Below are 23,361 nucleotides of genomic sequence, written 5' to 3'. Positions count from 1 at the left end.
TTGCCAAGAGCTGTGCCCAGGTGTGACCGCAGGAGACACATCCCCCCAGTGCCGAGCTCCCTGTGAGGGCCGGCCCGAGGCCCCTCACGGCGCTGCCCCCTCACGCCCCATCCCAAACCGCTGAATCCCGGCCCGCGCGCCTGCGCTGAGGCCGCGCGCGTTTCCGCTTCCCCGCCGGGCGCCCGGGAAGGAGGGAGGCGGCGGCATCCCGGCTGCTCTCCCCGGAGCCTGCGCATGAGCGCCGCATCGCGCCTCCCGCCCTTCCCTCCTTTCCCTCCTCCTCCTCCCTCTCCTCTGCTCCAGCTCCGCGAGGGCCCGGCCGCCGCTCCGCGCCCCGCCCCGCCCCGGGAATGCGCTGCTCGGCGGCCGCTCGAAGGAGCTGCGCGGCGGGCGAGGAGCGGGATGGAGGTGGAGGAGGCGTTCCCGCTGGTGGGGCAGATGGGCCCTTACCAGGTGTACCTGTGCGTCCTGCTGGCCGTGCTCCTCCAGGTGAGAGGCCGCCCTTCCCGCCCGCTCCTGTCCCGAGGGGGAAGCAGTGCCGGGAGGGGGATGCTCTGGCTGCGGTGGACAGCTGTTCCCAGAGTGTTGGCTGGATGTCCCTGCGGGGAGTGCTGCCCGGTGCGAAGGCTGGTGTGGGAGGGCTTCTGCTGAGGGCTGCTGTGGCACTAACACGTCCTCCCCTCTGGGTCTGTCCTGCAGCAGCGTGCTGCGCTCCTGGGACGCAGGTGACCTCTGCCCAAAGGCAGCGCTCAGTTGTGCGGAGTGAATTTGGGGAAGGCAGCTGATGCTCTCTGCGCCGCATTTCCTGGGCGGTTACGCCTTGTGCCACTCTGGAGCACTTTAGGAGCTGGTCAGGGGAAGGGCTGGCTGAGGTTGAACTGAGGTTTCCGTGACCTAGACTGGAAGACGTGGAGTTCTCTAAGAGGCTCTGCTGGGAATCCTGCGCAACCTGGAGTTAATGGGCTAGGCTGGGAATTTCTAGGTTGCATGTGGCTTGATTGTCACTGATAAAGTGACAGGTGGCCACTGATACCTCTGTGTGCAGAAGCTCTTGTGTAACCAGCTGACAGGTTGTGATTGCTTATGGTGTTTTGATTTGCCTCGACTTAACTCTTAGAGTACAGGGGCAGTGTCACTCCATTAGGTACTGGATGAGGCCCTGCATTTTGGGTGGTCAGGTTTGTGAGATACAAAGCTGGAACTCTCTTAAGTTTTGTGATAAAAGTGGAGTCCAAAATAACAGTAGAGTGCTAGAAGAGAACACTCTTCTAGTGCTCTAGAAGAGACAGGCTCTCTGGAGAGAGAGTTTCAGAGCCTGCATGCACAAGTGATGTGCTCTGCCACCATGTTTGTCACCTTTCAATTTCATTTCATCTCGTGCATTTTCCTGTGAGGACAGGAAAGGAAGACAAGAATATCATGTGAACTGTCACAGTCAAGCATAGGACTGAAGTATGGTTTGAATCTGACAGAAGTCTGGTTTACCCCATGTTAGCATCAAAAACTTCGTTGTCATGAATTCAGCTAGGCTGGCAGGTGCTGGGTTACTTCCTCTGTTGCAATTTAATAGTTACAGGAAGAAAGAGGGGAACGTAAATGTCCTCCCTCCTCTGCTGACCGGTTTTGTACTAATCAAGAACTTCAGTCATGAGCTGTGAGACTGAAGAGGTCTTTTCATGGCACCCCCTACTTCCCCTAGACTGACCAAAATACTAAGAAGCTTTATGAGATGACCGAAGAAGACTAAGATGCCCAGTCCTGTTGGATGGGAGCTCTATACTTGGTTGAAAAGTTTTGGTGATAAACAGCAAAAGCTTTGTAGGTTTCTATTTCATTGTACTGTATTCTTTTTTTTTTCTTCTTTCTTTCATTTATACTGATTTAGCTGATTAATTCATTAAAATTAGACATTGCTTATTCTGCTGGCCAGCAGGCTAGAAAATGTATATGTTCACTGAAGATTAAGCATTAAGGAAGCAATAGTTACTTCTTTTTCCAGTGCTGATCATGTTCTGGAATGAACTGCAAATCATGACAAGTGCTCTGTGTTTCCAGAATTTTTAGTATGGGTCATCTGTTCGGTAATGTTTGTGTTATTTTGTTTTGGTTTTAGTGGATTAACTTGCATTTCTCACAGGAAAAGTAAATAGAAGAATCTTTGCAAATTCTGGAACTAATTCAGAATAAATAAAGGAGGATAGCAGGTTTGCAGGTCTGCTTTTTTTCTCCTCATGTTATATTTTATTCTTGAACTATACCAATGAGTATCATCCTCTGATTCGTAGGCTTTCTTTACTTCAGATCATGCAGGCACAGGAGTCTGTAAGGAGTTTAGATGTGAAGCATGGTGTCTTTCAGTTCATGAGTAGATTTGGACTTATTCATCTGGTTCCTGTTTGGGTGGTTGATTGCTCTTTGTGTTCCTTTATTGGTGCCAAGTTACATAATGTAACTTGGGAAGTCACTGGGAAGTACGGGAGCAAGACTGAAGGCAGGTTCCACGACTGGTGCTAATCTTTTGTCTGGTTTATCATCAGCCTTTGGAAGATGGACCCAAAGGTAAGTAATGTATCTTGTGTGTGTGATGTAGAATGTTGATCTAGCTAATCATGGACTCCTGTAGTGGATTAGATGCAGCATATGGCAGCAGAATGAGAATTCCTGGTAGTCTATATCACTGGCTGTGCCATGATTATTCCATTTTGTTGCTAGTTTCCCTGTCCCTTTCCATGTGCTCCCTCAGCTGGCCTACATTTTTTTTGTTGGCCTGTTGGTATAAAAAATATTTCTACATTCTTAAAGGTAAGAACACCCAATGTGTGAAAATATTTGTCCGCTGTGTCAAGTCCCTTCATCTTTGTAGCCAATATCCAGAGCTTAGACTGCTTTCCCTTCCCAGTGAGATTCCCAGCAGGTGCACTTGCTTTTCTTGTAGGCTTTTATGCTTTTTCATCTCTGCATGTTATTAATCTCTTCGAGTTTCATACTGTATAAGTATTTTCCTTCATTTTAGTGGGTTTTTTGATATAAATTTCTACAGTAAGCTACTACCACCAAGTAGCCTTAGTGATATACCAGTGTATCTGGTCTCTGAATTCTAATTACAGACATAGTTTAGTTCACAGAACTTCTTTGAGTCAGGCTCTACCAAACACTTTTGTCTACAGGGGTGAGACTTACACATGAGTGAATTTCAGGTGAGCTTGAGTGAACTGGTACTTGTTATGTGGAATGAGCTTACTGACATTCTGGCAAAAATCTCCAGGTTGCTTCTAATTAGAAAAATATTTTTCTATGTTATCAGTGTAAAACTAGATTAAGTGTGAGTCTTGTGTGCTCCTTCTTTCATCTTCCCTGATTTCTATTATCCTCTGCTACCTGCTGCTGTTACTCATTAACCTGCTGAGCTGTTATTATATCAAGGTATGTCTGGCTTATTCACTACCAAGTTAATAGGAATTTGGAAGATTTTTTGGCGTATTCTGTAGCAATAGTTGCTGACTTTATAATGGACTGACAACAGCTGACAACAGAGAAATGTTTTTCCAAATGACATGGAATTACAGAAACACCAGGCTTACCTGAAGAATGTGAAGACTGACTAATGATGTGAAATTAAGGCTGGATTAGTCTTGCATTGGTAGTATGTCTTTAAGAAAGTGAGGAAGAAACAAAGGGATCTGATAACTCTTAAAATACTTAGGACTTTATTTTGAGCTTAAAGTAAATACTTGATACCTGTTGATTACTGGAAAGGTTGTCGCAATGTTTTGAAGAAATTATACTGAAGTATTATTAAAGAACAGTCTTTTGGTGTTTAGTGTGTGTAGCAATGTGAGACAAAATCCCACACCACGATCAGATGCTTGAGAGCTCAGAAACATACTTGAAAATAAAAAGTTTCTTTGTCTCTTGTGGTTCAACATATCTGCTTGAACGAGTCTGGCCTGTGCCAGTGAATCGGAGCGACAGGATTGCCCAAGCCCAAACAGAATGGAGATGTGCTCTTACTGTGTCTCTACTAAAGGGCTTTAAAAAACATGTTAAAATTCAGAAGGGAGTTCTTGTTTGCACAGCTGGAAAAGTCTTTGCCTTGAGTAATGTGCTTTGCACAGTAATATGGATAATTACCAAGGGTGGTTGTTCCCATCCATCTTGGGAACTCCTTACTAACTGAGGGGAGGATGTAAAAAGAGTTAAGATAGTTACATCAAGTTGCTTGAATGATACCTGTGCCTTAAACTGTTTGTGATGCAGTGCAGCTGTAATGAGTGGTGTTGCTAACGTCCCTTTACTGTTGACAACAATATCATGTATGACTTATGTCATTACAATATCCCAGTGCAGAAAGATGGTCTTTAATCATCCCATCTGCACAAATGTTTTGAGGGAAAGCGCATTCTGGGGCATGTGGCTTAAGTACATTCCAAATCTCTAGAAATAATTCAGAAGAAATAGTGTCTGTCTTCAGACAGGATGCAGATGTGATCCCCTATGTAGCCTTGCTTAACTGTTTCTTGACATTTCTTATTTATGCCCTGTACATACTCTGCCTCTTTTAATGGCATGAGACATCACTCTGTAGTTGCAATGACAGTAATGAAATACTTGGTCAGTGAATCTTCTTTTAATACTTACATTTGCTTGAATCTTTTAAACTTTTCTTTGAACCAGCCAGAATTGATAGTACACTGAAGAGCTTATTCCCAGTCCTTGATGATGTATGCTATTTGGACTTTATCTGAATAGGAAGAGCAAAACAAATTGGAAATGTAATGAAAAATTTAAAATTAAGAAAGGAGAGGGGTATTTCACAAATTGCATTACAGCTCTCTATAGCATGCTGCAGTTGTTCCAGGGGCATCATGACAGGTACAGTGTTTCCCCAAAGTTCCTTGCACTGTAACTTAGACACAGTTCAAGTACAAGTGTCTGTAAGGTAAGTGAGCAAGGTGGCAGATATAAAAAGGATTTTCAGAATTTCCGTGTAATCTTTTTTGAGTTTGATTTCCTCAATGTTTGTTTTGTTTTCTGTATGTGGGAGAAGTCTGAGTTTTAAGTCTGTCTGATTCTCAATTAAGCAGTTGCAGAATGTGTGTCAGACATGTGCAGCCACTTCCGTGGAGGAGAGATTTCAAATGTGGCATGAATACAAACATAAGATGTAGGGACCCAAATGTTTTTTGAAGAAAGCTTTGTATTCTCACATCTCTTTGTGCATTGTATCCTACTCAAAACGTGCTTATGCTGAAGGATGGTGTTGCTTTCCATGTAAATGTGATGAAGGCTTTTAGAGTACTTGCATCACTGAATATAAATCCTTGTTCTGGTATAGCATACTCCTGTTTTGGAGGACAAGTAAATGAGGTGGGTGTGAGTATGTAAGCTATTGATGCATAAAGATGTGCTGCTACTCATTTAGCTAAGAATATTTCCATCTGAAAGTTGATGAACTGCTAAGTGAAGACAGATCCTACCATTTACTTCAATTGGGTGGGGCCAATCTTTCAAGAAGAAAAGGTAGTTCTTGGTTCACACGTGACATTTGATTTCAGTGGTGCTAACCAACAATCCTTGGTCTCTGTCCTTCTTTCAGATCCATAACTAATTTCCTTAAGAGAGACGATCACCTGCCTTTAATGTTATTATATTTATAACCTTAAAAATATGAATGCAGCTGATGCAGACATTGTAGTATTTTCTGCAGAAAACATGAAATAATAATTCTGGGCTGTGACATGCCTTATTAGCAGTGGGGTCCTTAACTCTCAGATAGAGTGCAGAAGTCTGGATGCTAACAGTTGCCTCCTTACTGATTAATTTTAAAAAGCTAACTTGCTTCTGTTTGTTTTTTTAAAAAAGAATCCCTAGTGGAGGGAAGTTAGGAATATGTCATCAGCTACCTACGCCTTCATCTTCCCTTAAAGTTATGTTGTGTCTTAATCAAACTAGTGCATCATTCACACACATTTATCTGCTTTACATTTATCTGCAAGAGTATGGTCAGAGCAAGCTTGAGGAGAGAAGAAATGTGAGCTGTAACTTCAAGACCTTCCCTTCTTTAGCTGTATCTGAACTGCAAAGCACATGCAATTGAGCTCATATGTAGGTGTTATTAAGTGCCAGTTGCTGGATGTTCTTGCTCTTGTAATGATTACAACATTCACTCTGACACTAAACCAGACATTCTGTGCATGTCTATCTGTATAAACACCTCTGCTGAGCTTCTGCAGTTTAACATACAAGGCTGACTTCAGCTTCTGTGCAGTTCAGTCCAAGAAGATGCCTGTTCAGTGTGCTGTTGTGAAGACTTAACAGAACTACTGCTGATGGGCGTAGCAAGAAGCATGAGTTTTGGGAGAGGCACAGAGCAGACATTCTGAAGGCTTACCTACAGAGGGAATGTAGTAGAGTATTTTGCCTGTTTAAAAAAAAAAAAAAACACAACAAAAAAGCAACCCTAACAGCAAACCAGAATCCAGCTTTCTTTTTTTAAAAAGGAAGAAAGGTGGCTGCATGGTGTGTAGAGTGAAGTTGTCAGAAGGAACTTGCTCTGGGGCTCTTTACTGGAGCCATGGCTGAATGCCTTGATTTTTGCAAAGTCTTTTTAACAATGGGGATGGAAGGTGCCTGCAGGCACAGTGTCAATAGTGATTGTCATCTTTGTATGGGCTGTGGGTACATATGGGGAGATGTTTTCAAATTATTAATAGTGAAGTTGTTATTATGTAGAATATTTGGTGCTATGGGATCATATTTGGACTTGCTGAAGCAATCCCATCTTCTGCTGTTTGCCTTTCAGTGTGGCAAACTACAATCCATCTAGCCAGTCTGTCCTCTAAGCACCCTTGGAAGAGCAGCCTGGGAGTTAACAGGCATAATTCTACTGGGTAGCAAACACTATGAGTTAAAAATATTTGTATTATGACACATTATCTCCTCTTCCTTCTTTTCTGCCCCTGTGTACACACAGTCTCTAACTTGATATGTTTTGTAGGCAATAAATTACCTGTGTTTTTCCACTAGCAATATCAAGGCACTCCTCACTGACACGTCTCCATTTTAGTGGCTCTAAATTCCTTTCCTCTTGGGTGAGAGAATTAGTAGGTGTGTAATTGAACTCAGAATAGTTGTTTGCCACTTGCATGAGATAGTTGCTCTTTATTTTTGATAAAGTTTTGTGTTCTCAAGTGTCTTTCTTATTTTAACTGGAGTAGTTAATATAACTACTTCTTTAAGACAGTGCTTCTTGTGTATTGTTTACATTAAGCAAAACCTGTTTGCTTTTTTCAAGTATTAGCCGAGTGGGACTGCAGTCCCTCTGGAGCAATAACATCTGTTTTCTAGGTCTTGTCTGTTTACAGTATGATCTCTGACTAAGTTTGCAGTTTAACCTGGTTAAACGTAGTGTTTACCTGGTCATTTTCCCAATCATGGTGGGCTCAGGGTGAAAGGGTGTTAAGAATTTGCCTTGGAAGGCTCGATGAAGGTTTTGAGATCCTCATATAAGGAAAGATGGAGCGAGTTGTGTGTATAGCTTACAAAACTTTGTGGTGTGATGTTTAGTTACTGGTGTCTTAAAAATGTATAAAGACCAGGGCCCTTTAATATCTTTCCATTTATAAACCCTTGACAGACTTCTTCCTGAAGAGGTTATGCCTTTTTACAGTAAATTTAAGAGTGCTGAAGCAGTTTTGTAATTCCTAATTATTTTTCTGAGCACTTTTAAGAAGTAATTCAGGGAATTCTGAGGCCTGTAGGCTGTAAGCTGAAAATCAATGGTTTGGCAAGTTCCACAATGAAACTGGAAAAACATATTTTTTCAGTTCTGGAGCATCATACTACTATTTCATGCTCTGAAATAGTAGTAAACAGAAGACATTTTTCAGTTTAAAAAAGCCCATAAAACACAAGTAGATCTAATTGCTTGCCCTCAGACAGGTCCTTAAAATGAATAAATAAATGAAAGTAGCTTATACAAATGTCAGCATTGTCTTTTAGTCTGGATACTTAAAGAAAAACTTTGGAAGTAATCACTAAGTTAGCAAGTTAAATGCTTTAGCCAAGAGTATGCTTTTGTTATAGTCCTAGCAGAACTGCCTCTCTGAGACCAGGATGCTCATCCAATATTCCTTGGCAGTGTCCCAAATTGTCATGCAAAGATGAGGACTTTGATCTCTTAAAATACTGCCTGTGACTCAGATAAATATATAGCCAACACAGAGAGAGAGGGGCAAACATGAAATGCAGACAAAACAATAATCGTGCTTGTGGAAGCAGCACTAAACCCTGCCTGATACTTGTCAGCCCACAGTTCCTGCTTTTTTTTTGCCAGCAGTTCCTGACTTTTTTTCATGTTACCCTATAATACCATTGGGATGGTCCACTCCTGGGCTTTGCATTGTATTCGTAAACTGGAATAGGAACTTACAGCATTTCTTTGCTTTATTCTTTTCTAAGTCCTTTTCCTTATAAGAAGAGTGGAGTGGCACTTTTGATGTGATATTGGTGAAACTATGTAGCTGGTACTTGACTGAGGAGTTGTGGCACTTGATTGCACATTAATGCAGTTTGCCTTCCTTGAATATTCCTATTGAAGCAGAGGTAGTATTGATAGTTCTTGTTGTAATTTTGGTTCATGTGTATTGCCTTGGTTCTTTAACTTACCAGTCCGTGAGCTTTCTTTTTGCCTTGTGTTTCTAAAGGCAGAAAAATAACTTCATTATTCATGTTCAGAGATGTGTCAACCTGTGATGTGAGTGAGGGTGCTGTGTTCCCGTGGCCCTGTCAGACAAAGGTGTGTACACAGGATATGTTGCAGAAAGCTTGTACAGTGAAGGTATTTGCTCTTCAGACACCAGTGTTTGCCTGTGGAAAGTAAAGCAGCTCTTGTCTGTGTATGGCAGCAGTCACCTGGCTCATGGGCACCCAGGCTGAGCAGGAGCAGCAAACCCCTGCTGCTGCCACTGCCCACCAAAATAACACTGAGAACGAAACAGAGCTGAGGGGTGTGTTTGGATATTTGGAACAGGAGGGGGAAGCTAGAGGGACATTTTCCACAAACCAGTAGGAGGTGAGGCTCTAAGAGTTATGGTCTGCTGTGCAGTGTTTGTCTCCATTGTGGATGTTAAAGAATTTCTAGGGTGAAGTCATTTAAGGTTTTGGACAGACTTTGGACTTCTTGCTGTGGATTCTGGAGGCCAGCAGTTTCAGGCTTAAAAACTCTAAACTGTGTAGGTTTTCTCCATTTGTCTGCAAAAACCCTAAGTTCTTTCAAAATATGTGTCCACTCTGTCATTGGTAAGTCACAGGTTATAACAACCAACAATGGTTACATTCTGCATGGGAAATACTTCCTGTCAAAGTGGGTCTGGCCTTGGTAAGGACTTGAGATGTCATGTTCTTCTGCACATGGTGATTCTTCGCTTTAACTACCACAGCTTTTCCTGTCTTACAGTGTTCTCCCTCTTACCATGCCACCAGGAAGGGAAGGAGACTTTCATGGAGCAATGTGTTGTCAGCAGCAAAGAATAATTTTGCGGCAAGAAGACGTTGTAGGGCTTTTCTACATAGGAGTTATTGAGGAGAAAAAATAATGTGGATTTAAAGCCAAATCACCCTTTGGAGATGATTTGGAGCAGATGAGATCATCAGATTTTCAAAAATTAGGTTGCCCTCCAGCTTTTCAGCTGCTTGCCATGGGTTTAGAAGAAATTACTCTAATCCTGAACTAGAACAATCTCTTTATCAAAAGCTTCTGCCAGAGCAAGGTCGTTCATTGTTCTTCCTTAATTTCTGTCCTTCCTCAGGGTGCAGTTTTAATGTTTCTGTATTGGAAAGGTTGGAAGTTACTGTCTTGCTCATTATTTTGTTCAGCAATGAATGCTTCCACTGATACTTGTCTAGAATGACCAGGCTAGTTGAGAATTGCTGATGAGCTGACTAAAAAACTGACTAAAGACTAGAAAGCTCCTCTTCCTAGAATCGAAGTCTCACTTTTGTTTTTTCATTTGTGCTTCATAATGGGTAAATTATGAGGTCTGAAAGAGTTTCTTAAATTATTTTTGTGCTCATTTCACTATACACAAATGAAACTTTAAATTCATTCTCCCCCTTCCTTGCTAGTCTTATTCGATGTTCTGCATCTTTCTTGGATGTAATTTATAATGAAAGCAAACATCTGGTAAGCTGGTCACTTCTATTAATATTAAGTTAATTTCAAAATCTGTTAGTGAAATAGCTTTAACTGGCTAACTAAAATCCCTTCTACTTAGCAGGGAACATGAAAGTTTACAGGTTATTAGGGCATTGCCTTTTAATAAATTCCTTTACACCACAGTCTTCTAATTTAGGCAGACTATAAAATTTTAACCTAAATAGAATATTGACAAATAGGAGAAACTTCAACTAATGGAACTCTAAGCATCTCATCATTAATGATTGGGAGCTGGTGCCTTTCCCCCTGTACTTGGTATTCATCCTGATTAATACAGATCAGTGCAGGGAATTTGGTAGGGAACTGTTAATATCCATATAGAGCCAATTAAAACATTTTATGAACAGGAACTATACACTTAAATGACATATATTTGACTTGATTTGGGTTATAGAACAAATGAAAATCAAGGGCTTTGTTTGCCACAATGCATATAATGTAGTCATTTATATTTTACACAATTGTTATATAACATTTCTATTTGATTTGTTACTGTTTTGTGTTGTTCACCAGTCCGCACAAGTATGTTACTAATACTAAATGCGAGCATTTAGAGTACTTAAGGGAGAAATCTTCAGATTCATTAACACAACTCTTACTTAAATGAAAGCTTTATTTTGTAATTAAGTCTAGAGTTTCCTTCGTCAATTTTTTAAAATCACTTCTAGAAAATGCTTCTGACCTTAAGAATTGTCAATGAGTTTTGGGGGGTGTTTTGTGGGCTTTGTTTTGTTTCCACTATGACATTAATAAGGTTTACTGTACCTCTTATCCAGAATACAAGGCAGGTGCCCAATAGGAAAGAGAGTTTTGTGTCAGCAGTGATTCAGTGAACTTGAGTATAGAACAATACTATTTGATAATATCAAAACACATCTCTGTCTTCATGTGGTTTGCTGAGTGCACAAATCAATTGAAAGTGTTTCTATCTTTGTGATATCCTTAGTTGCTGCACCCACTATGATGTCAAAGGCTGATTGTTGGTGGTTTTATATTGAAAAAGCCCTGTAGTGTTTCTGCATGTGCCTGCAATCACTTATTTTTCTATTCAGTTTTCTGTAGCTGGTTTCACCTCATGCAAAAATGAAAAATGCTGTGTTTTCCTTCTTGAAACCAAATGCCTTGAGGATTTAGCTTCTTGACCTACTTCAAAAATATGCTTATTATTTCAGGACAAAAGCAAGGATGTTATCACTTAGCCCTGGCACATAATTGTCTGAGTGAGTCAGTGTAGGGGGATGCACCACACATCATGACCTGTAATTCTCATTTCTCAGTAATTTCAAGCTGTTCTTGAGAGTACTGTATCCACACATCCCTAGCAACATGTTCACTCAGCTTTTTAAAACCTCTTTTCCCAAGTGATCTTAGTCATTGCCTTCTTTCCCAGATGAGTTCTTTTGCTTTTCATTGTTGTCGATCTAGAAGTTGTTCTTAAATAATAACAGTTAACTGGTTTTTTTTTCCAAATTTCTTCTGAAAATGGAAAATTGAAAGAGAATTATTTAAAAAAATATTTATCTACCTCCTGCCACTAAAGTAGCAGTTTATCAAGTAGAATACAAAGAGGAGCTAATGGTAAAAATTGCTTTCAGAAACTAACTCGGGGCTCTGTTTTAGTTTAGTAATAATTCTCATTTAGATTTGGGTGTAACTCCAGCTGCTCAGCTGCTCAGAGCAATATTATCTGATGTTGCTTGCATCAGGATTCCGAGGTCCTCAGGCTGCTTTTTTTGTACCCATGGTTCTCCCAGTTTAGTGAATTATTTGTGAAGCAACCTTCTGAGAGAACGCTCTTCCTGTGGGTATGTTCTCCCCAGGAACGTGGGGAGGAGATGCTGGGAGCAGAGCAAGGACTGTTCAGGAGGCACCTAAGCAGGGTTTGAAGGATGGAGAGGCATGAATGAGGGTTTTTTGGAGGAAGGGGTTTGTTTATTTGTTTTATCAGGAACCACTGTGCCGAGTATAGTTCCTCAATGAGGGCTTGAGATGAAGCAGTTTTATTTGGAGAGTGTGGGGCTGTTACTAACAATGCCTTTTGTCTCCCTGAAGACTTTATGATCCCATCTTCTCTTGGAAATTTGTGCCATTTCTATGTTCAAACAGGTCTCAAACCATGGGGTTTTGAGCTGTAGTTATAATGTGACCTATGAATATTCTTCTCAGCAAGCAGTAGCAGCCCAGCTCTGGATCAGACTTGAAATGTGTGGGTTTCCAGCAGTTCTCTTTATTCTTTCCTAACAAAAGTGACTTGATCACTATTTAGACCTTGTATATATCTGTTATTATTTAGGTATATTAAAAAAGCATGTGTGTTGTTCCTGTCTCTTCTAAAAGTAAAACAGGTCCACAGAAGTCAGAAAGCCAGCAAGGAATTCATTTTGTCAGAACTGGGAAGGATTAGATATTAAAACATGAGGAGGAGATCTAGCCCAAATACCAAATTAGAGGAGTGAACAACACAGGTGGAAGGAGAGGATAGAAGAGTAATATATTGCATTAAAGAATAGGGGTTTTCTCCTCCTTGGCACATCTAATAGCTGTAGGAATGTGCCCCCTGTTGACAGAGTGAGAAAACTATCCTTTGTCTCCTAAAAAAGGAAAAAAGCCCGGAAGTTTGTGTCCTCAGTTGGGTAAAAAGACACCCCATAGGTCCTTGGGGACTTCACCTCAAACTCAAGGACAGCCAATTGGACAGAAGCCAGAAAGTCCCACCTAAGCAATTTACTAGAAAAAGAAAAGAACAAAGGAACTAATCGCTTTTGTGAGGTGTTTTACCAGGAGCAAGAACCTCTTGCCCTGGCTTGGTTTTTCTTTGTAAAGAGCTAAAGAGCTTTGTTATTTTGCCTTTTATTAAAACTTTTCTGTTTCCAGCACCTCCACAGAAGCCATCCTGCTGATTTTATGCCACCTGAGGTGGCTGAGCTATCTTGGTGTGATATAAATCTCCAAGAGCTTATGAGACCTGGCTTGAGGAGACGCTACATCAAATAGCTTTTCCTTCATCCATGATCTGAACCTGCTGTGAGTGGGAGTTTGGGGCTGTCTGACTGAGGAAAAAGGTGTCAGGAGGGAAACTTCTCTCAAATATCCCACACATAAAAAGTGCAAGAACCACTTTGTTAGAGCTGTGGTTCTTCAGTGTGTGCTGTTTGGTAGATAAGGGCTATACATGACATCTCATAGTGGTAGAAGACAAATACAAAAGTAGGAATGTTTTTAATACTGATTCGATCTGGCTGTGAAAAATGCATATTTTATTATTGGCTTTTCACAAATATTAAAATGAATATTATATGTGTCGTGTTAGAAAGTAATGCTGTATTCTCTTAAGTAGTGTGTTAAATATAATTTTAGGTTATAACAAAATGTTAAAATAGAAACTGTGCTATGTAGGATACTTTTTTTCTAAAGAAAGGACTCGCACTGAGATAGCAGTCACAGGACACCTAAATCTTTCAGAGAAAAAGAATTTATTGCTCCATTGTCAGGAGAAATGAACATCTTCCTGCCTCACTCAGTCAGGATGACGCCGTTAGGATTATGAGGAAGAAGTTGCTGATGACCAGACAGAATCCTGTGTTTGAATGGAATTTATGCATCATGTATGAGGTGTATGAATATGCAACAGGCTATTGTTTTTAAGGATTAATCCTCTGTTAGCAGGTGCCCTTTTTCGGGCTTGTGCTGTTCAGAAAAAGGTACCCGGACGTCCGTAACTCTTTGTTGCTATTGTCTCATATTGTCCTAAATCAAATTACCCAAATTATTATTACTCTAATTGTATTACTATTTTTATAACCACTTTATTACTATTAAAATTTTAAAATTTTAAACCAAGTGATTGGCATTTTTCACACAGCTGTGGAGGAGACATTACTTGGATTCAAGCTGAGCATCTCTGATGTTTTTTGTCTTTCATGCCAGCTCTATGTGGCCACTGAAGCCATCCTCATCGCATTGGTGGGTGCAACTCCTCCCTACCAGTGGGATCTCCAAGGGCTCTCAGCTAATGAGAGCCATGGCAACCACTCAGTGAGCGAGCAGGGAGCTTTTGGGGAATGGCTTCTGACTGCCAATAGCAGCGAGGTGCGTAAGCACGTACACTTCGACAGCAGCTTCACATCCATAGTCTCTGAGGTGAGTCTGAGATGTGTTTTGCAGCCTTGTGTGTGAATAGTAAATCTTACTGAGATGGTTTTGGGGGTCTCTTTGTACTGCTTTTTTCTTGCATACTAATGCATGTTTTGATTAGCAAATTAAATATGCTAGCTCCAGTTAGAGCCCAGGTAATGTGCTCATGTCTTTACTGGCAACAAAAACTAGCTTTATATTGCTGTGCAGATCTTGATCAGTGTTCTGCTCCAAAACCTCCCACCTTTTCTGTTTGGAGGTTACATATTGCATCCTGCAGCCTGGTTCCACATTTGAGCTGGAATCATGACATTCATTTTACTAATTTGCTCAAAATCCTTTATGGACTCTGAGCTGCTTTCTGGCCATCCCCTTTCTGAGTCCAGTGCATGTAGTGCATCCATCATGCAGTTAGAAAGCACTGGAGGAACTGAAGAGAAAGTGGCTCCTGCAGGTTTTGCAGCTCGACATGCAAGAACATGGGCAGTGGGGAGTCAGGTGGACAAAGCAGCTCCATCACATTATATTCCAAGACAAGCTTTGGCTTTGTTGGCACAACCTCTGTTTTTTAGGTGATTTCTTTAGGTGATTCCCTACAGGAATGATTCCAGACTCTGCATTGCTGTGTGCAACACCTGCCCTTCCTGGGTCTGTCAGTATCTGTTAATGTCAAATTTCTCTTTACAAGAGCCCTGAGTGCATTGGTTACAAGGCCTGAATGTAGAGCTGAACTGTGGAGTCAAGTGTAGTACCACTTGATTGTTTGTGGCTATTATCCTGAGGTATTAATGCTATCCAGATTACTCCTGTAAAGCAGTTTATTGGTTAGGAGCATATTAATAAAAATGGCCAGCTTTGGAATAGTACCAAGTCTTTGTGTACAAAAGGCATTGCTACTTATTCTCTCAGTAAAGAGGATATGAGTACTTATGATACCATTTAAATTAAAATTTTAATGGATGGTGGATTTCTTAAGCATTATTTAAAACTCAGTAAGGTTTTTAAATTTTCTCTGGGGTTTTTCTTTTTTGTTTTTTTTTTTTTTTTAACTTGCCAAAGAATCCTTTGCTCTCTTAAACTTGACAAGTCAGACATGCTTGTAGAGGCTAGCATATGACATAGATTTTATACTGATCTTTTATACATTTTGGTTGCATAAATAAGAAATGCAGGTAAAGAACAAAGCCTGCTTGAGCAAGAAAAAACCCTAAAAATCTCCCCCACCAAAAAAAACCCCAAAAAACCCCAACCTCAAGGCAACTTGTGTAGAGTCTGCTTTCTAATTCTTTAGCATATGTTTCAGTAGAGGCCCATTTGAATAAAATCTTCATACCCCTTCTGTTTCCCCTATTAAAGTACAATTTTTATGAATTTGTTAGCTGAATATTTGGTGTATTTGGAGGTTATGTGCTAAGTGCAAGCATTTTGAGAGAGAACATACATAGCTGGAGAATATTTCACCACTAATTCATTATTAATCTAATTTCATGATTGATTGTAAAGAAGTTTTTTCCTACATTGAAAGAGGGCATGTCAATGCTTAACCTTGTGGCACCGTTGATAGCATGACCATTACAAATTTACACTGAAAAAGATTCTGATGTAAAAAGCTTGATTTCTGAATAAGCATATATGTAGCATGTTTTTATGTAGAAAAGCCTTGAGCTCTCTAAAGGGCTTAGACATCGAGATAAATCTTGAGAAGAAATTTTGCTTTACAACCAAATTATCCCTTAATCCCTGAATGATTCAGAAAGCGTCTCATGTCAACAATTTTCATGTTGGCAGCTTTTTAAATTTTTATACCAAAAGTTAGGGCATGATTCTTGTAGCTGTTATAAAACAAACTGACCATGTTATTCCAGGATAAAATTAATCTCATATGCAATTGTTTTACATATGCATTTTTCTGGCAATTGTTTTTGAAGTCTGCAGAAACTTCAGAAGCTGATTTATGGTCATATGGTTGGTTTCAGTTGAATTTTGTCAGTCTTGGCACTTTATGGATGCATTTCCTACTATTATCAGTAACTACCTTCCTGTTAAAGTAACAATTCAAAATGAAGCAGATACAGAAAGTAAGCAAGTTATTTTCTTGGAGCTTATGAATGATGTTTTGTTATCATCCTAATCTTTGTGAGGTTTAATTGCATGGCTCTGTTCTCATGATGAGGTAGTTTATAACTGAGCTTTGAAATAATATAAGCTTTGCTAGAGAGGATATTTAATGAGATTTTGGTAGAGGAAGAGGAGATTATGAGGAGAAGATTAGAGAGTTATTGCAGGGATAATGACATAATCACCAGCTTACCAGCACAGGAAGAAGAGTTGGTTGTCACTAAAAGGAAACATTATCTCAAGGTGCAAGAGGAATAGTAAAAGAAAAGAACAGAAGATGTGGAGTGTTTAGAATACAAAAGAAAATAACTTTTGAACATTGAGAGCATGATATATTTTCAATCTGCACTTCTGTGGGCCAAAGAATTTTGTCAGGTTCAACTTGAGACATTAAGTCTGTAAGAATCAAACATTTCAAGATGTATTTGTATTGGAATTGAAGAGAACTGGACGTGATGAAGTACACTGTAAAAAAGATGAGTGTGTGCAGAAAACCTGACTAGCCTGTCTAATGCTACCAAAGTATTGCTCAGGGACAAGACAGTTCATAAAGAGGAGCATGTGCAGGAGTACATAAACCACTTCTATTTTTTCCACAATGTGTGTTCTACACACTGCAGTGACACATGTCAATAGGTAGAGCTGAATCGGTTTAAGTAAACAGTTTTGTGTAAAAGAAGGCAAAAGAAGGAAAGCGGGAGAAAGCTGCAGAAGTTAGAGTATTGTGAGGAATCTGTTCTTGATTTCAGAACCAAAGACTGCATTTGATTTGGGAGAACTGCAATTGTTAGTATCCTGCAAGGAGTTTGGGAGACAGCAGTGGGGACTGGTGATTTACTGAATATGGTGCTTAGGAGATTTATGAAGAGTTTGATCTTCTTTAAAATTTGTAACATCCCCTCCAGCTATTAGCTGTTGGTGAACTGTTCGGATTCTGATTAATTTGCCTTTTTCCTGGTTTGTTGTTTCTGGTTTTTCTTCCCCCTCCATCCAGTGGTTTTTAATTGGCAATGCATCGTACAAAGTCAGTGCTGCCAGTTCTTTCTACTTCAGTGGTGTGTTTGTTGGAGCCATCTCCTTTGGGCAGCTGTCCGATCGCTTCGGGAGGAAGAAAGTCTATCTCACAGGTAACCCCTCGACAGAATGAATGGCACGAAGGTGTCGTGTCCCTGAAGATCAGTGGCAACAGCCCAGTTTCTGCTGAGAGCTTGATATGCAGCTGTAAATCATGTGCTGTGATTTTGTTTGTTTTGGCATTCCAATATACTTGTGCCATAGAAGTTGAGACGACAAATCAATATTTCACTGTTCAGTCACCATTTGGATTTCTGTGAGGTGTTCTGGGTTTGTGAGTCACACTGTAAAAGGCTTTCACTTGTGCAACATTGTGCTCATGGGATCTCTGCAAGTTGCAATTAGTTATGTTTAGTAGTTTTGTAACAGCATTCTTACCTGTATAACCTGTTAGGAATTTGTTGCATGTTTTATCCCCTGACTGCATGATTTAATTTTTATGTATTTGTGATCCTCATACTGTTTTGAAGCTCATAAACTTTCTAACTGTCCCTGGATGAAACAACATTTGAAACTGCATGTTTTGTGTATGTATAAATTTGTGTGTCAATGCATGAGCATGTAGAGTTTAAAGAAATGTTTTATGCTTTTTGTTTTTCTTTGAAGAAACAGCACTCGTTCAAAGCACAAAAAGGTGGGTCAGCTCTGCATGCAAACCCACCATGTATTGTCCCTTGGCAATATTTCTTCTCTGGTTTCTAGACACTGCTCTCTAAAAATGAGGAGGGATATTTGGTCATATATTTAACCTATGGCTTCTGTATCAGGGACAAATATAAAGCCATCTTTAACAGGAGTCAGACAATGGTTCTGACTGTATAAAAAAAAGCCTGCTATGAACTGAATTTAAAGATTCAAACTGAAAACTATGTAGCAGAAAACCACTCCTTCTGTGTCCCCTCCTTTTTGATACTGACTCTAGGTATTTAAATTTCTTTCCAAACCTGCGGTGGTAGTGTTTACTATGATGCCTTAGGACAGATGCCACTGGGCATCAAGTAAAGATACCAGTAACTGCTTCTGTTTCTTTAGGTACCCTTCTAAAATTAAACCTTTTGCTTTGTTTTCCAGGTTTTGCACTTGACATCTTGTTTGCCATCGCAAACGGATTCTCGCCCTCATATGAATTCTTTGCCGTTTCCCGATTCTTGGTAGGGATGATGAATGGTGGGATGTCCCTCGTAGCCTTTGTTCTACTGAATGAGTGTGTGGGTACAGCCTACTGGGCATTAGCAGGTAAACTGCCTTTATTGTCAGAATTCATAGATTTCAATCTCACACACCACTTGAGGCACACAAAGCAGTTGCAAATTTAGCTCCGCTTGAGCATATCTCTGATCACAGCCTTTGAACTCTGCTTGTTTAATATGAACCTTGGACAAGTAGGGCAGATGACTTGGGGCCATTCAGATCTCTGCATCACTCAAGTTGACAAAGATCCAGCTGAAACCTCTCCCATGAATGTTACTAGCTAAATACTCATCCAAGGTTTGTCACAACTGAGCTCTACTAATCACAATGTTGGACTCTGTTAAACACAGCCAAGTGTTCATACACTAAATATAAATTCTTTCCTTCCTGGCAGTTCTTAAAAAGAAATCAGAAGTGTTTTTATATCATAGGAGGATGAGAAAACTATTGCTTATATGTTATTAAAAAAAGTACCATGTAGTAATTGCCCTTAGAATTTAGAAGATACAGACCCCCTTAACTGTCTTGATTGCTGGTGTTGGACCTGTCCTTCAGAAATGTGTGTAACCTCTACTGCTACCGGTGCCTTGTGAAGGCTGACCTAGCAGAGAGGCTAGATGGAGTTAAAGAATAAAGTAGGTATTTATTAAAAGGCCTCAATGGATGCACCTTGGGCCCGTAAAAGAACCCAGCCAGGGCTACACTCAAGATGAACCAAAATGGTCACAAAAACGTGTGACCAGTCACAGGGTCTCTCACTTTTATAAGTTCTGATCCATTTGCATATTGGAGTTAATTGTCCAACTATAGCTTTAGGTTATAAGTCCCATCTTTCTTGTTTTTCTCTCTTCAGTCCACTGTTGTTTATGCTCTTGGGCCTGAAATTTGGATCAGTGGTCCTTGGTCCCAAGCTAGAAAAGGAATTGTTTTGTCTAGCTATTCTGTGAAGAGAGCTTACCATCCCTTAATATGAAGTTCAGAACTACACACTAAAGCAGTAGAGAATCTGAAAAATATGAAAGCTAAAACCTAAGGCACCACTAGAGCTCCAGGGCCTGACTTACAAAGCCCAAGAAGTGCTATATGCTGAGCCTGTTTTAAAATAGGATGTCTTATAAATCATGGAAGCTATAAATGAATACTACATATTCCTAAAACTACCAGTTTTTCAATGTTTTCTAGTATTTACTTTTACACATAGAAAGGTGCATACTTATGCTGCATACATACTTATATTTGGAATTAGAAGGCTTCATTTTTCACAGGGCTTTGTTGGGTGTGGAGGATGTAGAAGGGGCTTTTATTGATCTTTGCAATTAGATGTAATACTTCTGCTCTGCATGAATGAAGGACAGGGTGTTCTTTGTTCAAAGAGTTGTTGTTCTGCCTGATTTGCTGAGTGAATTTTTGCTAGTAAAGAGTTAGTTCTTGTCTGATCCCATTTGTTGAGATTTACTAGTGTTTTTTACAGAAGTGCTGATGTTTTTTGTTTTTAATTGTGTGTTAGGTTCTATTGGTGGCTTGTTCTTTGCTGTTGGAATTGCCCAATATGCTTTATTAGGGTATTTCATTCGTTCCTGGAGGACTCTGGCTGTTGTGGTTAATCTGGAAGGAGCAGTCGTCTTTCTCTTCTCTCTGTAAGTTGTCCAAACCAAGTTTCATAAAGAAAGATGTCAAAAAAAAAATTAAACTGAGTACCCAAACTATTAAGTTCAAGTTGCCTTTCTAGGATGGCATGAAATGATGTAAATAAGGTATTTCTCTCAACTTGTACACATCCCCTCCTCCCCATATGGTATGTGGTTTCTTCAAATAGTAGTGCTGCAATATCTGAGCCTGTAAGTCTGCACTGTACTGTGTGTGCAGTATTCCTGTAGATGGGAACAGTCTCTAGGGTGGAAGAGAAACACATCCTGTTCTTTAGCTGGTGTGCTGTAGATGACCTAAACTGGTGTGCTACGAGGCACTTTGAATACATGATAAAAGATACAGGAATGATCTCGTATTTATGTGATAACATGATGCTTCTCCTGTGTTTACACAGAGGGAACAGCATCAAAATTGCTTGCCTGTCCAGTCTTAAAAGTGACGTGCAAAAGAAAAAATGAGCATCTCCCTTTAATTTTTCAAATGGGATCTTTTTGGTGATAGTAGGAGCTTTGTGAATTTCAGCACTGAAAGCTCTGTGATGCAGTGTGGTCTTCTTTTCTTACTTGCTTTCTGACATCTAAATCTCAGTAACTAAAAGAGGGAAATTACTTTAGCTGCTGTTTAAACTAGAGGTCTTTTCCTTTCCAATGTCTATTTCACTCCAGTAACTCTTTGAATAAAACTTTTGCTCCTCAAAAAATCCACAAACCCTTTCAAAGAACTCAGGGAAGGGTCCTTGAGGCTGTTCATGAGGTGAAAGGCAGAGATGACACTTCAGATATTTAAAACCTTGTGGTGATAGGCACCCTTGGGAAAAAAAAAAATAACTTTCAGATTGGTATGTACAACTTTTTGAAGTGAGTTATGCTCATGACTTCAGAGCTGTGCTCAGAAACCTGTCTTTCCTGTAAGAAAAGGATTTTTTTAAATTCCAAATTTCACACTGCCTCCCTGCCACGTTGCTTAAAAATTACTCAATGTAGAAAATACTATCAGATTTTTATCCTGGGGAAGAAAGTATGTTCCTTTCTAAGCTCTTTTTTTTTTTTTTGTGAAAACACAGAATCACATTCTTTTAAACTTAGAGGAAAAATAAAATTTTTGGTCTGAGACAAAAATCTTAAAAAGCTTCCGGCCAAAGGCTGAAGTTTAAATTAGGTCTGGAAGCCTGAATATAATAAAAGATGTGTGTAGTAGATATTGTTGGAGTTACAGACCTGTCAGGTGAAGAGTGCACACAAGGAGCATGACCTTTGCACAATTTCTGCCTTCTTATCTATAGGAGAGAATTTGGTAAAAAGCTGAAAACTGGGAAGTGGAAGTTGGTCTTGTGGAAAATGAGAAATGGAACTAGTGGCTCTTAAAAAATATCCTGTGTTACTTGTAGTAATGTGTGCCTCCTTTATTATGTATTCTCCACAGACAGGATCCTAATCATACTTGCCTGTATATGTGTGTATATATATATATATATATATATGTATAAAATCATACTTGTAATGTCGTTCTATGTGTGTATATATGTATGCGCTCAGTGTAATTTTTTGGTATCTAAATTATGTACGCCTTACGTTTCCTTTCAGCATGTTTTGTTTCTGTTTCAGTACATGAATTTTATACCTGAAGGGTTGTTCGAAAACTCTTTATTATACTGAAGTGCATTTCAGTCTTATTCCTTTAGACAAGTCCAGCCTCATGGAGAAGAAAACCCCTAAAGGTGTCTGTGTGTGTGTGTGTGTTTCAGATTCATTCCCGAGTCCCCCCGCTGGCTCTATTCCCAGGGCCGTCTGAACGAGGCGGAAGATGCCCTCTACCTCATTGCAAAGAGGAACCGCAAGCAGAAATGCACTTTTTCATTAAAACTCCCAGCAGAGAGGAGCTCCAGAGAGGCTGGCAGTTTTCTGGACCTGTTCCGATACAGGATTCTCCTGGGACGCACCTTGATCATGATGTTCACCTGGTACTGGAAATGCTTTGTAGGCCCAGCTGTGCTGCTGCGACCTCTTTAAGTCTTTGAGAATGTGGTGCTGAGAATTGCCTCATCCTACAGATTGTTAGGGACACTGTACCTAAAAAGAATCCTTTATATTATTTAAGTATCTATTAGAGTATTTCCTTAGTACATTGCTAGCACAAAGCAGTTTTTACAGTCCAGTTCTGAGGTGTTTTATCTCTGCATTTCTATCTTGTGTTTTGAGTCTCAAAATAGTTGAGAACTGCCCCTTCTGTTCTGACCCACAAGGCTGCTGAGATTAGTCACAGTATCCTCCTCTTAGGCCCACAGCTGTCAGTATCTCTTCTCATGGATTATTTCTTGTTTTGTGTGTAAGGAGCCCATTAACAGGTGGGGGCCTACCTTGTCTAATGAGTAGACATTGTAGGCAACAGATCTTAAGAGAAAGTGCTTGCTGTTGCTGCAGTGAGGAGCAGGAGCCCATGATGCTCCCTCCAGTTACTAGTAGAAATTTAACTCCAAAAGTGCCTGTTTTTTTTCAGATATCTTGGTAGCTCTGAGGTCTTTTGCTGCTTCTTTAAAAAAACCTTATGTGTGACATTGTATGCAGGTTCTTGGGCATGACTGCTCATATAGTTCCTTTTATAATGCATATATTTGGGAAAGATATATCAATTAAGAATAAATCAAATGACTTTGTCAGCATACAGCACTGAGTGTTTTCATGTTGCTTTTCAAAGTACTTACTGCTGAATAAATAGTTGATTATTCTGTTCCTTAAATGAGAATTGCTGATTTGCTGCTGAATGAATTAGTGACCAGTTTCTTTCCTCTCTGTAAAGACAACTCCCTTTTATAGGGGTTAACATCACAATAGGGTTACAAAAGAAAAGTTAAACAGAGTTGGAGAATGAATGAATAAAATGGGACCAGGGTGTAGAAATTAAAAGAAGGTTGAAGTGTTGTTTGAACTGCTTGAGAAATTTGGTTTACACACAATTGGAAAAAGTGTGGATGAAAGTGT

General features: G+C 39.9%; 1 protein-coding gene across 1 annotated transcript in view; it reads left to right on the top strand.

Moving 5' to 3' along the window:
* The first annotated feature begins 319 nt into the window (after positions 1-319).
* The window catches only part of SLC22A15 (solute carrier family 22 member 15), a 41,136-nt gene continuing 18,094 nt past the window's right edge, over positions 320-23,361 (top strand). The window contains exons 1-6 of the mRNA XM_036382689.2: positions 320-489; positions 14,144-14,356; positions 17,463-17,595; positions 18,614-18,778; positions 20,241-20,370; positions 22,128-22,343. Of these exons, the coding sequence (XP_036238582.1) occupies positions 403-489; positions 14,144-14,356; positions 17,463-17,595; positions 18,614-18,778; positions 20,241-20,370; positions 22,128-22,343 (944 nt within the window). The 5' untranslated portion in view covers positions 320-402. The remainder of the gene's footprint in view (positions 490-14,143; positions 14,357-17,462; positions 17,596-18,613; positions 18,779-20,240; positions 20,371-22,127; positions 22,344-23,361) is intronic.

The sequence above is a fragment of the Molothrus ater genome, chromosome 2 (genome assembly GCF_012460135.2).
Source record: "Molothrus ater isolate BHLD 08-10-18 breed brown headed cowbird chromosome 2, BPBGC_Mater_1.1, whole genome shotgun sequence".
NCBI classification, from domain to species: domain Eukaryota; kingdom Metazoa; phylum Chordata; class Aves; order Passeriformes; family Icteridae; genus Molothrus; species Molothrus ater.
Note: the sequence above shows the minus strand (reverse complement) of the source record. Positions and strands in the feature narration are given on the sequence as shown.